Raw genomic sequence first — 16,573 nt, 5'->3', positions numbered from 1 at the left:
AGGAAAAATTTTTGACTTACATATAATATTATTTTCTGGAAGATTGTGAGGTTAAAAATAGAAAAGATAAAAATTGAATGTAATGGAATGTAATTTAGGACCTGGATGATTCCCATTATTTATCAAAAATGCATTTTATCATGGTCATTTGATGGAAAATATGTGGTTAAAAAAATTTGAATTTGTGTATAATATATTTTAATGAAAAATATGTGATCAAAAATAAAATAGAGAAAAATATATTTTAAAAATAATGGGAATAATGAAATTTTAAATTTTCCTTTATAATATTAAAGGGACGACTCGTCTGCATTACGGCCGCCGGTCCATCCCTTTATTTTCCAGGGACGTCCATAAGCACGAATCACGAATGTAACCCCCAAAAGCATCTTCTAAACCATAGCTAAAATTTCCACAAAAAAGGGCTACACCACAAATCTAAACCGTAAACACTCCAAGAACCCACAGATGACCGACCCTTGTTCTCGATGACACACAACATCAAGAAAACTATAACTTTTCTCTTCGTAGAAACATAGTAAAGGAAGAGAAAGAAAAAAATGGATTCTGCCGCTCTTGATTATGTAATTAATCATTTGCTTGAGGTTAAAGAGAAGCCGGGGAAGCAAGTGCAGCTCTCGGAGTCAGAGATCAAGCAGCTTTGTTTGCAGTCTAAAGAGATTTTCTTGCAACAGACTAATCTTCTTGAGCTTGAGGCACCCATTAAGATCTGTGGTAAATTTTCCTTCAACTTTTTGCTTTTCTCCATGTTCTTAAAGTTGAGTTTTGTTTTGTTGTGATTTTGTGATGTTCATTTGGGTTAAAGTTGGATCATCATCATTATTATTATTTTTATTTTTTGAGGGGGAGCTTTTCTTTTATTTTATATTTTTATTTGGGTAGTTCACTTGAATGATCTTTGTTATTTCTAGCTTGTATGTCCAGCAGGGGAAATTCCTAAGTTTGTGCATATAGAATATGCGCTTTCAGTGCGGGTAATGATGCTATAGGATGTTATGGGCTATGACTGAAAGTGGGATTCTAGAAATATTGGGAATTTCTAAATATTCAAGCACATGCTGGAAATATAAAATTGCTTTTGATGGTTATTTTAAGCTAAGAGAGCCCCTTTTTAGTTGTAAATGCTTGGTAGATCGGAGATAGTTGTTGAAGGAGTTTAAATGAGCTTGATTCTGTAATTGTTGATTCACCATTTGCTTGAAGGAACTATAATTAGTCTTTTCATGTTAAATTGGAATCTGGTACATGGAGTCCATGTGTTATGCATACATGTTGGCCTGAGGATAGAATATGATAGGACACTTGTCTTTGATCACCTTGGTCAAAATATTTGGGTAACATCTCCTTTCCATTATTATTGAATGCTTATCTTGCTTAGTGCACTCTATGTTGTCAAATAACTCCATTCCCGTGCATCGGCTGGCTTCGTGGTATGAACCACTATTACATGTCACCATGGTTAGTCGTGAGTAAGACAAACAATAACTCTATGTTGAATGCTTATCTTGCTTACTGCACTCTATGTTGTCAAATAACTCCATTCCTGTGCATCGACTGGCTTTGTGGTTCCTACCACCATTACATGTCACCACTGTTAGTCATGAGGAAGATAAATTAAACAATGACTATGACAGTCATTAAAGTCCAAATAGAAAGGTGAGTGACAAGCTTGAAAAGACCTTGGGTGCTTGGGGTTTGTAAAGATTGAATGAGGAGAGAGCCTTTTGGCAAACACTTAACAATTCTGTTCCAGGTTGTCTGACATTAGGTTGCCTTCTTTTATTTTGATAATTCCTAATTCTTTCGTTATCGTACATTCCTATTGGGCAATTTACTTGGATGCACCAACACTCTCCACCTTTCTGCCCCCACCGAGTTGGTGTCGAATATCGACACATTGCAGACGTGTGTTGGAATGCCCGGTGACATGTACAGTTCGACATGTCACCAACACGTCAAGAGATACATTGCTGACATGTTGTAGTTTCATTTGTCAACATGCCAGTATTAACCAAAAGGAATTCACTTTACATTATAAAAAAAGTAATATTATTTCAGTCAGCTTGTCAGCCTGTCAGGACGTGTCGTGTTATTACTTTTTTGAAAAATTGCATGTTGTTTACTCGTTGTCCATGTCGGTGCTTCCTAGGTGAGGTTAATACTGCTAATGTTTACAACTATCTTGAAACAAAGCCACAAAGGTTTAACTTGGATACATTTTGATTGTCTACATGAATTCTTTTTTGCCTTTTCATTGTTATAACTACTGTAAGACCCAAACTACTATCCTTGACAACCACAATAAAATTTGGTTTGGTCCTCCTTATAATCTGTTCTGTACGATTGCATCGCCCTTGTGGAGTACAAAAGACATGACATAACCTCTTTAGTTAACAAAGACGTGTCATAACCTCCGCTTGTTGGCATGTTTTCTTATCCTTTATTGCATCAAATATGAACTTATTGTCTTTTCACTGAATTCTATGTTATACATGCTGAAGTTGTGAATTTTATTTTATTTTTATTTTTTTTCCAATTTTGCAACAAATGTCGAGTTCAAAATAGTTACATATCAAGCATCATTTGATAATTGTAGTAGAATAATTGTTACAGTTCTCATGAGCCTTGATGTTGCAATAACCTAACCTTGTTGGCCTTTTTCCTCATTATTTGTTACATCAAATGTGAACCTATTGTCTTATCACTGAATTCTACTTTACATGTATTGAATTTGTTAATTTCTTTATTATTATTGTTGTTGTTGTTGTTTAATTTTGCAACAAATGTTGAGTTCAAAATAATTATATATCAAGCATCATCTAATGATTAACAGTTATAGTTCTCTTGGGCCTTGGTGTAGGACAAATATTATGGTGCCGTCTTATTATTAATATGTAAGTCTCTTTTTATTAAGGTTCTGTTTGATTGCAAAGATGGAATTGAATTGTTTAGAAAACGAATTTCAGAGAATTGAATTACCTAGAATTGTTGTCCTGGGATTTGTAAATTATTGAGTTTGATTGGTATAATTTTCCACGTGAAAAATGTTAAAATGAAAATGATTTTTGGTGTTAGTTTGGCTCTGTTTTATATGAAAATTGTTAATTAAAGTGATATAATTTACTGGTATTGGGGATAGAATTTATTTCCATTGCCAAAAAAATAAATAAATAAATAAATAAAATCAAAAATCATTTATATTTTGGTATTTATTTGGTTTTGTTTTACATGAAAATTGTCAATTAAAGAAAAATATTTTTTTTACAATCAAGGATAAAATTTGTTTCTATTGGCTAAAAAAAAAAAAAAAAAAAGCGCTACAGTACGTGGGAAAACCAAGAGAACTCCAAAGTTCAAAAAAACCAAGAATTTGAATGCCATAGAAGAAAAATGTATCAAACACCTAAAGTTGGAAAATCCAATTCCATTTTCAATTCCAATTCAACCCTATCAAACACAACCTAATAATTAAGGCTGATATTATGGGTGAAATCCATTCCACAAAGTGATGGAATGGATTTGACCCATAGAAGATTATATGGTAAATTATAAGCTATAAAATTCATATTAAAAGGAGCTATTTTATTTAACCTAGAGAAGTGATGATATAAAGAATGCAAAGATGGAGTTAGAAGAGCTGCATAATGATTATTCTTCCTGTGTGAATGGTGCTCCACAAGTAATACATTTTATATGCATTCTTTTTCTTTAATTGTTAGTGGTTGTCTGTGAAAGCTTGGCATTTATGAGATTGTCTCTCTGTGTGTTTGTGTTGTTTATTTGAACAATAAAGTTTGTTTATTGTAATTTTGATGAACAGGAGAAATTTATTTTTTACGTATTATTTTGTTCTGTTTGGAGGACTACTTGTCTTCAAGTTTTTTATGGTCTTTCTCTTTCATAACTCTGGTTTATTGAAAAGACAAGAAGGAACAAATGAGGGGAGGAAGGAAGAACTTCGGAAGAAGAATAGAAAAATTCTCTGTAGGAATAGGCGACATACTTTGGTCATGGCACCAGCTGTTGTACACGAAATTCTTCTTTTAGATTAGTTTAATGAATATCTAATGTTCCTAAATTTTCTTCAATTGTTTAAGCAATGCCCAGATAAGGGAATTGAACGTTTAATGACCCATTCCACATGGGTCAAATCCATTCCACGAAGTGATGGAATGGATTTTACCTATACAAGAATTATATGGTAAATCATAAGCTATAAAATGCATATTAAAAGGAGCTATTGTATTTAACCTAGATAAGTGTTATGATATAAGGACTGCAAAGATGGAGTTAAAAGAGCTGCACAATGATTATTCTTCCTGTGTGAATGGTGCTCCACAAATAATACATTTATATGCTTTCTTTTTCTTTAATTGTTAGTGGTTCTCTGTGAAAGCTTGGCATTTATGAGATTGTCTCTGTCTGTGTGTTGTTTATTTGAACAATAAAGTTTGTTTATTGTAATTTTGATGAACGGGAGAAACTTATTTTTTATGTATTATTTTGTTCTGTTTGGAGGACTACTTGTCTTCAAGCCTTTTACAGTCTCTCTTTCATAACTCTGGTTTATCGAAAAGAAAAGAAGGAAAAAAATGAGGGGAGGAAGGAATAACTTTGGAAGAAGAATAGAAAAATTCTCTGTAGGACTAGGTGACATGCTTTGGTCATGGCACCAGCTGTTTTATACGAAATTCTTCTTTTAGATTAGTTTAATGAATATCTAATGTTCCTTAATTTTCTTCTATTGTTTAAGCGAGGCTCAGATAAGGGAATTGAATGTTTACATAACTTAGAACAATCCCGGAATAGTGTAATTATGAGTAATGTTTATATTACATTATGTAGATAATGCAAGATGTTGGATTTTTCATTTCAGATTCTTAATTATTTCTCTACTTAAAGATGAAAAGGAATCATTGGAGATAAAAATAATTGCCATCACCGAATTATTATTATTATTATTTTAATTCATAATTTCATTGTAAACTCCACCATGTTACTTCAATTGGGTGATAAAATACCTTTTGGAAAAAATAAAGAAAAATAAAAAATAAATCTCTTGATAGTATAGCTAATGTTTATAGCGGTCATTTCATTTTTAATCCACACATGGGATCCACAAGTACGAGCTCACTTATCCACTCATTTCTATTTATTTATATACACTTCTCAAAGAAGCTTATAGTTTCTTTCCCTATCTCATTATCAATTTCTGTCTTCCCATCCTGTCATAATTTACCAGATACTCCAACTTTTTAGGTTCATTGCATTAGTCTAGCCTCCTTATCTAAGATCCCTTGCCACTATCCGCGTCAACTAACTCCAAGGGAATCTTTTCTGTCATATAGAGAGGATACATTATATGGATTTTAAGTATCATAATATTTCTGCTGCATTTCTTTTCTTAGACAATAAATATAAATCCTGAGAACTAATCATTACCTTTAAACCAAAAACATGGAAGTGATTCCAGTATATTAAAGTTGATTTGTTTTGAGTATGAATGATTGTCCTATTTCTTGACTGCAAATGAATATATATATATATACACACACACACACACACACACATAATCCTTTAAAAGAAATTTTAATGAATGAGTTCCATTTTTAGTAGTGATGATCAGAATTGATTTAAAGATAGGTGTTAAAGAGAACTCTATATATATATATATATATATACACATACATATATATATACATATATACATATATATATACATATACATACATATATATATATACACATATATACACACATACATACATACATACATACATACATAATCCTTTAAAAGAAACTTTAATGAATGAGTTCCATTTTTAGTAGTGATGATCAGAATTGATTTAAAGATAGGTGTTAAAGAGAACTCAACATCTTCATAGGCAAACTGAAACTACGATAAGGGTGCTTTGAAAATGTTAGGTTTGAGGATCTGGTGAAGAATGAAATCAAATTCAAGTTCTAAAGCCATTCTCTTCTCTCAATAAATATATATTCACAATGTAGATAAAGTGGGCAAAAACCCATTTTGAGAAGTTGTCCGGGGAAATAGACAATAGAAGTAGTTAACATGAACCAGAATTTTCATAAATGGCAAAAGGCGAGGGAATGTATTGATGGTTGGTCTGGTCTCATCTGGTAATGATGACCAAAAGAAATGTTGATGGACTCTTCAGGAATCAGTTTATTGCTTTAATCAATCTTTGAGTATTTTCAATTTTCTTGAAGCCAATGTGAAGAAATTTTGTTGAAAAGATTTATTGATGCTACATATTCTACTTTCTTTGGATTGTAAGAAAAGCTTTTTAGTTTCTTGATGCTTGTCACGGGCAGAGTTCATGAAAGACTAGTTATAAGACCCATTTAAATTAGCTTCTTTTCTTTGAAAACAAAGCTAGATGCCGCTTGATATATTTTTACAAGGTTCTTTTGCCAATGGAAAAATGGAACTTAAATGCTTGTGTTTGTGAATTAAACTGTACTCTATGTGCACAAATTAATATGGTTCACATGGTTTACTATGCAGGGAATTCCCAATATGTATGATGTCATTGCCAGATTGGCTCATCATAATGTGATTATCATTTATTACACTCCATTGGCCCAAAACTGAATTTGTTTTGACTTTTCACAGTTTCTCAAATGGTATTCCTTCATATTCTGTATTGGTGTTTTTACATTTTAGTTTGTATGGAATAAGGTTTTGCTGGTTGTTATATATTTAACTTTTAGTTAAAAGCTTCCAAATGGGACAAACATCTGTTGTGGCTTTAATTGATCTACATCTGCTCATGTTCATTGAACTAATATTTGTACTTCTTATCAAACAATTTGAATTTCAATCTAATTTGACTTTTAAATTAAATATTTTGCAGGAGACATTCATGGTCAATATTCTGATCTTCTTAGACTCTTTGAATATGGTGGATTACCCCCCAAATCTAATTACTTATTCTTGGGGGATTATGTGGACCGCGGGAAGCAAAATCTGGAAACAATCTGTCTTCTACTTGCCTATAAGATAAAGTATCCTGAAAATTTCTTCCTTTTGAGGGGAAACCATGAATGTGCATCAGTAAATCGTATATATGGATTTTATGATGAGTGCAAACGAAGATTTAATGTGAAGCTATGGAAAACATTCACAGATTGTTTTAATTGCCTACCTGTGGCAGCTGTTATAGATGAAAAGATATTGTGCATGCATGGTGGACTCTCTCCTGATCTGCATGATCTGAATCAAATTAGAAATATGCAACGTCCAATTGATGTTCCAGAAACTGGTTTACTTTGTGATCTACTTTGGTCAGATCCCAGTAAAGATGTCAAAGGGTGGGGAATGAGTGATAGGGGAGTTTCCTATACATTCGGTCCTGATACGGTAACCGAATTCCTTCAAAAGCATGATCTTGATCTTATATGCCGTGCCCATCAGGTTTAAATGTTGATTTTTCATACTATTCTACACTAATATACAATCTTTGTGACTAATTTAGCCGCTTAATTTAGTACAGGTTGTTGAAGATGGTTATGAGTTTTTTGCTGATAGACAGCTTGTCACAATATTCTCAGCCCCCAATTACTGTGGAGAATTTGACAATGCCGGTGCCATGATGAGTGTGGATGAAACTTTAATGTGCTCATTTCAAATACTGAAGCCTGCAGAAAAGAAGCCAAAATTTGGATTTGGGAGCACTGCTACAGCTAAACGAGGAACTCCTCAAACAAAAACAAAGGTAAATTTATTCTGTGTCTAGAGATATATCTATAATGTCCATATAATTGAACATGCATGAAGAATGTTTGAGAAGATATATGCAAATGAAGTAAGCATATAGCCCAAGAATCGAGGTTATGCGAACAAAAAGCATTTTGGAATGTATGCTTTGACAAACGATTTATCACTAAATTCAATATTTGCACTGTAACACCCCGTATTTTTTTACTATGTGAACCTGAACTTATTATTTAGCAAATGAAAATGTGAAGATTTGTCATTATATTAAAAGTCCAAAGTTGAAGTGGTAGACTCGACTCGCGTATTCGTATAAATAATTTATTTGCTTACGAGTTACGAGCACTTTTAGAAAATTATTTGAATAGAATATTTAAGTATTTTTAAAGTTGATGAAAAAATACTGATATTATACTCGTTTTGTAGTTCGTGTTAAACAATATAATTTGAGCTTAAGAAAAAGTAATTTCGAGCTAGTTATGCCTGAGTTATTCTAATAGAAAGAAAATTATCATTCTCAAATATTATATTAATAAATCGAAGTATCATAACATAGACATAATCATTAACTTTAAATATGAACATACCTAGGCCATAGGATGAGATTGATGGATGGATGCACGATGCCATGTGATACATTAAACTTTTAATTTTCTTTTTGTTTTTTAAAAAAAACATACATGGTCTACAGAACTGGCCAAACCTTGCTCTGATACCACGCTGTAACGCCCCGAACTCTTTTTCATTATTATTGTTATTTTTAAATAAAAATGAGCTCAAGGTACTATCAAAACTTTTCTCTATCTAATTTAAGCGGAAATATATCGAAAATATTCGATTTCAAATTATTAAACAACATAATAAATATCGTGCATAAATATTAACACAAAGATATTCTTTATATAAATTGACGATTGTCTTTTCTAGAAATTTTACTTGAAGACCACATTAGCATCGCTCCGTCAATCTTCCACGCGTCCTCACGACCCGTTCTTATCTGAAAATATTGTAAGAGTGAGTATTTTGAAAACACTCAGTAAGAATACGTGCACATCCTTTTTCACATGATCTAAATATAAAAATAGCATAACATACCAACATTTCTTAGGAATTTCTTAAGAATCCCCATATCCTGTAGGATTTAATTTCTTTTTTTTTTACCTGACGGTCTATCCCGAAAGATTTAACTTCTTCTCTTTAACCTAACGGTCTATCCCGAAGGATTTAACATAGCATTCGACCCGAAGGCCTTAAAGCATCTCATGCCAAAATTTACATATATATTAAGGAATAAGAATTTACCACTTGCACCAAGTATTCTTACCCCAATTTGATATCCAAGAATTTACTTGAAACTGACTTTGTGAAAAGATATAAATATTATACTCTATTAAATTCTAAAAATATTAGTGGTGTGGAGTGTACAATATACTATTGTTGTAGAATATAATTTTCATTTAAAATACACCTATTTATATATTCCACACACGTAACTTACGTAACATCAAAAGACATTTCACGTTAATGGAAGAATAATGGAGTTAAACCACCATAAGTGGACGTTTATGATTACGGTTACAAATTGAAAAGCCACCTGATCATTAATTGAGGATTAATGTAATTAAACAACTTGAATTTAATTGAAAATCAATTAAAGCGAGTTATTCTAATAGAAAGAAAATTATCATTCTCAAATATTATATTAATACATATATAATATAAAATAATAACCAAATGAATAGTTTCATTGTATGGTTACGTAATGTCATCCACTTTAATTGATTTAGAAATTTATAATACATTCCATAACCATGACATTAAATCTAATTAAACGTGGAGGTGTCCTTTCAAATTTATAACCGTAACCATCACGTTCGCTTTAATTGATTTTCAATTAAATCCTAGTTGTTTAATTACATTAATCCTCAATTAATGATCAGGTGGCTTTTCAATTTGTAACCGTAATAATAAACGTCCACTTATGGTGGTTTAATTCCATTATTCTTCCATTAACGTGAAATGCCTTTTGATGTTACGTAAGTTACGTGTGTGGAATATATAAATAGGTGTATTTGAGATGAAAATTATATTCTACAACAATAGTATATTGTACACTCCACACCACTAATATTTTTAGAATTTAATAGAGTATAATATTTATATCTTTTCACAAAGTCAGTTTCAAGTAAATTTTTGGATATCAAATTGGGGTAAGAATACTTGGTGCAAGTGGTAAATTCTTATTCCTTGATATATATGTAAATTTTGGCATGAGATGCTTTAAGGCCTTCGGGTCGAATACTATGTTAAATCCTTCGGGATAGACCGTTTGGTCAAAGAGAAGAAGTTAAATCCTTCGGGATAGACCGTCAGGTAAAAAAAGAAATTAAATCCTACGGGATATGGAGATTCTTGAGAAATTCCTAAGAAATGTTGGTATGTTATGCTATTTTTATATTTATATCATGTGAAAAAGGATGTGCACGTATTTTTATTGAGTGTTCAAAATACTCACTCTTACAATATTTTCAGATAAGAAAGGGTCGTGAGGACGCGTGGAAGATTGACGGAGCGATACTAATGTGGTCGTCAAGTAAAAATTCTAGAAAAGACAATCGTCAATTTATATAAAGAATATCTTTGTGTTAATATTTATGCACGATATCTATTATGTTGTTTAATAATTTGAAATCGAATATTTTCGATATATTTCTGCTTAAATTAGATAGAGAAAAGTTTTGGTAGCACCTTGAGCTCATTTTTATTTAAAAATAACAATAATAATCAAAAAGAGTTCGGGGCGTTACATGCACATTGGATTTCTTTAATTATATGTTGCGTAAGAAAGCTGTAAGGATTGATACTGGAGTTTTACTGTACATTTCACTTGTGTTTTATTTTACATTCAAGATTCATGGATTCAAGTCATTACCATTAATGTTGACGATGTTTCTTAATAGTTTTCAGTGTCTTTTGACATGATCAGCTTTTGAGGTTTAGATCTCCTTCCTCAAATAATATTTCCGTCATTGTGTATAATTGATATTTAAAGAAAGACCGCTATACTTGTTCGGGATAGAATATTAAGTCCTGTTTGGCTCCTGCTTATAATTGATCTAGCCGCTTCTTATCCACACATTTTGTGGTACCGACAAGTACTATTCACTTATCAACAATTCATTTCCGTCAATTTACAATTTAAACTGATTATTAACAATTCCAAACATGCTTGAAAATTATATTTTCGTTTTCCTTTTTATTTGCAGTCATTTCTTGGTGGAAAAATAGAATGAGTTAAATTAGCTTGAGAAGATATTCAAGAGAATTGCCACTTGAGATCTATAGCATTTAGGGTGGAGGAAAGCCTTGAAGTTTTCAGGATCATCAGTTTGATAGCAGAAATGATATATAGAAGGTTTATTCCCAAGTGAACTGGGGAGAGCCTAATAATTCCACCTAATGTTTAATGTGAGCCAAGCTACCGTGGACATAGATTTTTTGGTCAATAAAGATTTTTTCCACCCTAATTGTTGATTGGGAACAGTGAAAATGGGGAAGTACTGATTTTCCTGACTTCGTTCTTGTGATGTGAAATTCTATTGGTGCATTTATACACAGGATGAAAGGTAAGAAGTCACGCGTTCCATCTAGACTTAACACAGACTGTACTTTCAAGTTCTTCATTTGTGTGTCCTTACATTTTGATATTGAGTATTTAACAGAAGATTTAAGGTTTTCTGGTCGCTAATCTTGTATGAGCTCAACATGAAGATCACGACGAGGTTCTGTTTATGATCAGGACTCTCTCTCCTTATAGTTGACGAAAGTGTACATTTTCAGAATCACACGTGTAAATTGTGTTTTGTTTAAAAAAGTTGTTCAATTAGGTTTAAATAGGTCTCTCCTTACTGCCAATTGATTCATATCTCCTCACTGTTTCCATGATCACTTAGGGAGAGGATTGGATAGTCTTGGATCATATTAGAAAAGAAATATAAGTTAAAATTTTGTTAATTATACTGTTCTATTTTGTCCACTATTGTGCTTGAAGCATGCTCTTAGGCACTTGTGTCAGTTGACCTTATGGCTTTGCTTTCTTGAAATGGTGAGGAAGTTTTCTTCTACATGTGAATGTATCAATATTTTGCATTGTTCTGTTAAGTTTTAACAGTGCAGGGAATAAAGGCTCAACATGAACATAATCCAGGGTTCTATATATAATTAAGGGATAATTGCAGCAATGGTCCCAAACCTTACTCACTTTTCCACGCACTTTACGTCAATCTTCACTTTATGTTATCCACAATCCCAAATTGTTCATTTTGTTGCAACACAAGGACATATTCCATCCATTTAACAGTTAGATGATTGGAGAAGTGGATTTTGACCAAATTTGACGAGGACAAAGTGGTAACTTTGCTATTTATCCCCATAAAAAATTAAAAGAAATAAAACAAAATAAAGATAAAAGAAAAGAAAACTGTTAATCTCACTGTACTTGATGCTCACTTTGATGCTCACTATAATTGAAACAGTTCGCCCTTTTTGCTTGTGAGCTCTTATGCTTTCTTTCTAGCCTCGCATGTTCTTAGGTTCGTGGGTCATGAGCTCGCGTGCTTATTCCTTTGTATTTATTTATTCAATAAATAGTCCTTGAAACCTGAATTTAACTATCATAGTTTAAATCTATAACTTCTTTAATTTTTATTTTTATTTTTTGTTTTTTTGGTTGACACATTAGTCCTCGAGATTCGAGCTTAACTATTTATTTTTAAGCTGCAAACTTACAGTTAAGAAATTATTCAAGCATATTCTTCTTTATTTGTTGTGGTTGACGTTACTATGCTTAGAGGACGTGTTATCATTGTAGTCTTTTGCGTGCATTTATAGGTCTGTTTGCGCATTTCTATGTTAATGGCCTATGCACATTTAATGTATTTGTCAATTATGCGTGACCTCATCAGTTCATTTTGAAATTTTGTGTACTTAGTATTCGACAGCTAAGATTGTCCAATTGCTTTTTAAATGATTAAGATTATTACTGACACAATTCAATGACTTGTATCTCTTGTTAGATCTATGGATATGTCATTCTTCTTGTAACTACTATCCTTTCTTCTACTCTTTCGCCTTTGATTGCTGTGCTTCGTACTCTTTAAGGTGTTTTTTTGGCCAATTTCGTCTCCTGCTCTTTTTCATTAATATTCCAAATATCTTCCTTAGGTACATGTACCGCCATTTTCATCTTGCTTTTGTATCTACGTTTTAATGAAGATTTGAGATTTTATTTGCATTTCTCTCAAAGTGATTCCCAAAATATGTTATATAATTTTGAGATTGAAATTTCTAGACTAAGGGATGATATATCAGGTGCTTCTTCTTTTGTAGAAGTGTTGTATAGCTGGTATTACCCCATTCTACAGTTACCCATTTCGGTTCTCGCGTTAATCCAGAATTTATTAGGCAAGGAGGTGGCTCTCAACATATGGACGAAGTACATAAGCTTTTGAGTGAACTTGGTAGCCTTAGTGAAGGTGATGGTACTGTGTTTGAAGCCTCGAAAATATTTACCAATTTTACTGAGAAGGACGTAGATGAGATTCAATATAGGTTTAATGTTCTGGATATTGACTTAGTATGTCCTGTGCAATTCCAAAGTGCGGACTGTCCTCCCACTGATTATGTAGCTATTTATTTACAAATCGAAAATGGGACTTAAAAGTTCTATGCTATCATTTCTTTTGTGAGATTCGTTCTTCTTTTAATATTGTTTGACCCAACTTACTCCTAATGAGTGAGCTCATATGGATGGGTTATGTTTTTGGAGTTTCGCGGGTTTAGAGGGACAGTTATCTTCGGATGTTTTTCAATTTATTTATCATCCCGTAAAATCGGATGATAAGGCGAACCCACAAAAAGTGTATTATTAATTTTCTCCTTGTTTTCCTAAATCGTACCTGAAATTTGTAATTACTCCTAAAAAGGTGCATAATTGAAAAGAATTTTATTTTCTTTGTCGAGGGAACTAAGGGCTTCAACCTAATGATCATAACTTCTCGATTGCTATGCCTCAGTATTATGGCAATCTAGTGAGTATTGGTTCATTTATTCTTTGCTTTAGTTTGATATATGTAAATAGGTAAATAGTAAGGTCCACTTTATGATTGGGCTTTTATTGATCTTTGCACTTTAGTGGCACCTATTGTTGGCAACGTTTCTGAGGCTCATGAAAAAGAGAGATTGCTTCATCCTTCTAATTCGAATTTTTATAACGTTGGGATAAAGACTACCTTGGGTGAGTTTATGCGCTAAAGACTTTTTCGTCTTCTGATTTCTAATTTTGCTTTTGGGTAATTACAATTATTCTTTTGCAGTGTGGATTAATTTTAGTGCAAACCCTTCTACAAGCTTCAAATGCCAAAAACTTCCATCACTTCCCCTCCTAAGCAGCTGCCTCTCGAAAGATCAAAGGGGTTAAAAAGTGTGCCTTTGTGAGGGCCGAGGGTGTGACCAGTCGAAATGTACCCCAAAAGTTGCTCGAGTGGTGGAAGTTACGTTATGATCAACAAGTAGAATATGAGGTTTGCATTTTGCGAGCTGACAATTTGGATAATAAAGTTCAAATCTTTGGAGAAAAGATTTGGTTCTCTTTAGAGGAAGCTAAGAAAGAGAGCGCCAAATACAAGGAGTTGAGCGAAGGTGCTAAAGTTTATGCTATCAAGGAGGCTACAATGTTGGCCGATGTTATGAAGTTTTCTAAGGACTTGGAGTGGGCCAAGGAAAACCATGAGGCTTATGCCAAAATGACTGATCGTGAGATTTTAAGACTTAGAGAGGAGCTTCAGTTGGTAAAAGATGAGCAGTTTTTTACCTCGAAAGATCTTGAGAATGCAAGGAATGAAATGGCTTCAGTTGGTAAAAGATGGGCAATTTGTTACCTCGAAAGATATTGAGAATGCGAGGAATGAAACTAGCATTCAATTAAAACTTTATCATAGGTGGAAAGAAACTTGCCTTCAATTGAAAATTTATCATAGGCAGAAAGAAACTTGCCTTCAACCCCTTTCATATGCTTTTTATAAATATTGTCAATGCGTTCCTTTTTCTGGTCTTGGCTCATTGTAAGAGTTTTGATATCCATACTTTCCCTTTTATATGCAGTATCATCCTTATTGGTAGGAGTAGGTTTTTTGTTTTTTTTTTTCCCTCTCTATAACTTTTCCAGTTTCACAACCTCAAATTTGAGCTTTCCTAACTGAGGATCTCAATCTTGTCGTTCTTGTTTTCTACCATCACTGTGGTATTGATTATCGGAGTTCTTGGGGTTGATTTTCTCTGTGCGCTAAGGTAACACTCTGGCCACTTATTTTGGAGTTTGAAATTTCATCCAAAGATGGTGAATATATGTTACCATTTTTAACTACTTTAGGATGGGCCTTCTCACGATTCCATTTTAAACAGATCTGCTATCTATCTATTATAAGAACGTCCACATATTCACGAAACATTGTTGGTTCCTTGCCCAATTCAATTGTAAAAGTGACTTATCCTCGTAGGATTAAACTGTCACTAGTATAACCATACAAGGGCTCAGCCATAGGCATTGAAGGATGGTCGACAAGGACTTGGTGGAATGCACTTCCTGATTGAATATTCACAGAACTATCATTGACGACTACAATATGATTGAGGCTATTGCAAGCTATGACTGCCCATACTACTAGTTTGTGATAATGGGATATATAATTCCTTATTCATCATCATCATTAAATATAATTAGAAGAGATGTGGTTTTAGGGTTACCTCGAATCAAGAAGTTCTCCAGTGTAGGTTCTTAGCAGCTCGAGCATACTTTTATGTGAGTTCATTGTCTTTCCACTGACATATGGACCTCCAATTATGGCACTTATCTTTCTTATCATGGTTGAGTTAGGACATTGGTTAGTACATTTAATTGTCCCGTATATCTTGGCCTCGCTCCTCGACCTAGCCCTTTGGTACCTAGATAAGGAGGTTTTCGATTCTCAGGAACTTCACACGTCTCTCCTTGCTGGCTTTGCAACTTTGCCAATAATTTGTGAAGGAGCTGGACAAATTGTATGCACCCTTTTATGTTCGTCAAATCGAAGATGATGTTATTTTGGAGACTTAGGTGCATACTCATGGTTTTACCTTTATCCTAATTTTTTTTCAATGTAGCCTTGCTCTATCTTCTTTCTATTTTCAATCGTGTCTTTTGGTTGGATCTCATTTCATATCAGATTTAGCAATTGGTAGTAAGTGGTTTCAGTTTTTGTTACGATCATCCCTTCAAAGAGAAGTCTTCGTTAGCAATCTGTTTTATAAAGCATATCTGGCCTTCTAATCTGATATGGTTTCTCAAGCTATGAGTTCGGCAATAAAACTTGCAAATTAGCTTTTGAGGGATTTTCTTTCTCTTGCCTCGTATCGTTTAGCCTCATGGCTGGTGCCTTCCCCGACCTACTTCTACCGAAGGCCCCTGCCCCTTGGAATGCCTGCTTTAATTGCAACCAGCTTCTGATCAATCCTAACACTAACTTGCTATATCATGTGCAAACCTTGATATTTGAGTGCAGGGCTTACCTTCTTTAACCTTATTTGGGTCATGTACTCGAATAGGTGGTACATCGGATCGCCTTTCCACTAGACTTCTCTATGATGAGACGAATAAAATTATTCAAAATTGAAACTTCCTTGATCTCTTTCGAGAATGGTACACTTTCCATCGTCGTCATCTAACTTACATGACCTCGCAGGACAATCGTCATATAGAGGAGTAGAATACAAAGAGTT

The 16,573-nt window shown here is 33.2% G+C and overlaps 1 protein-coding gene across 6 annotated transcripts; it reads left to right on the top strand.

Annotated features, from left to right (window-relative positions):
• Positions 1 to 325: 325 nt before the first annotated feature.
• LOC111373531 (serine/threonine-protein phosphatase PP1 isozyme 3-like) lies at positions 326 to 14,915 on the top strand. Of its 6 annotated transcripts, none has more exons than XR_002698955.1 (5): positions 326 to 735; positions 6,900 to 7,459; positions 7,539 to 7,760; positions 13,148 to 13,848; positions 13,953 to 14,020. XR_002698955.1 is itself a non-coding variant. In XM_022996071.1 (5 exons), exons 1-4 carry the CDS (start codon positions 561 to 563, stop codon positions 14,040 to 14,042), a joined length of 1,047 nt encoding a protein of 348 aa, XP_022851839.1. In that variant the 5' UTR covers positions 326 to 560; the 3' UTR covers positions 14,043 to 14,054; positions 14,134 to 14,225. The 6 variants fall into 6 exon arrangements, 5 of the variants coding, with proteins under 5 accessions (XP_022851839.1, XP_022851840.1, XP_022851841.1 ...); XM_022996071.1 differs by lacking the exon at positions 13,148 to 13,848 and adding an exon at positions 14,134 to 14,225 and having other exon boundaries at positions 13,953 to 14,054; XM_022996072.1 differs by lacking the exons at positions 13,148 to 13,848; positions 13,953 to 14,020 and adding an exon at positions 14,134 to 14,915.
• Positions 14,916 to 16,573: the final 1,658 nt, after the last annotated feature.

The sequence above is a fragment of the Olea europaea genome, unplaced genomic scaffold (genome assembly GCF_002742605.1).
Source record: "Olea europaea var. sylvestris unplaced genomic scaffold, O_europaea_v1 scaffold1140, whole genome shotgun sequence".
Classification (NCBI taxonomy): Eukaryota; Viridiplantae; Streptophyta; class Magnoliopsida; order Lamiales; family Oleaceae; genus Olea; species Olea europaea.
The sequence above is the reverse complement of the archived record's forward strand: the minus strand, read 5'-3'. Positions and strand labels throughout refer to the sequence as shown.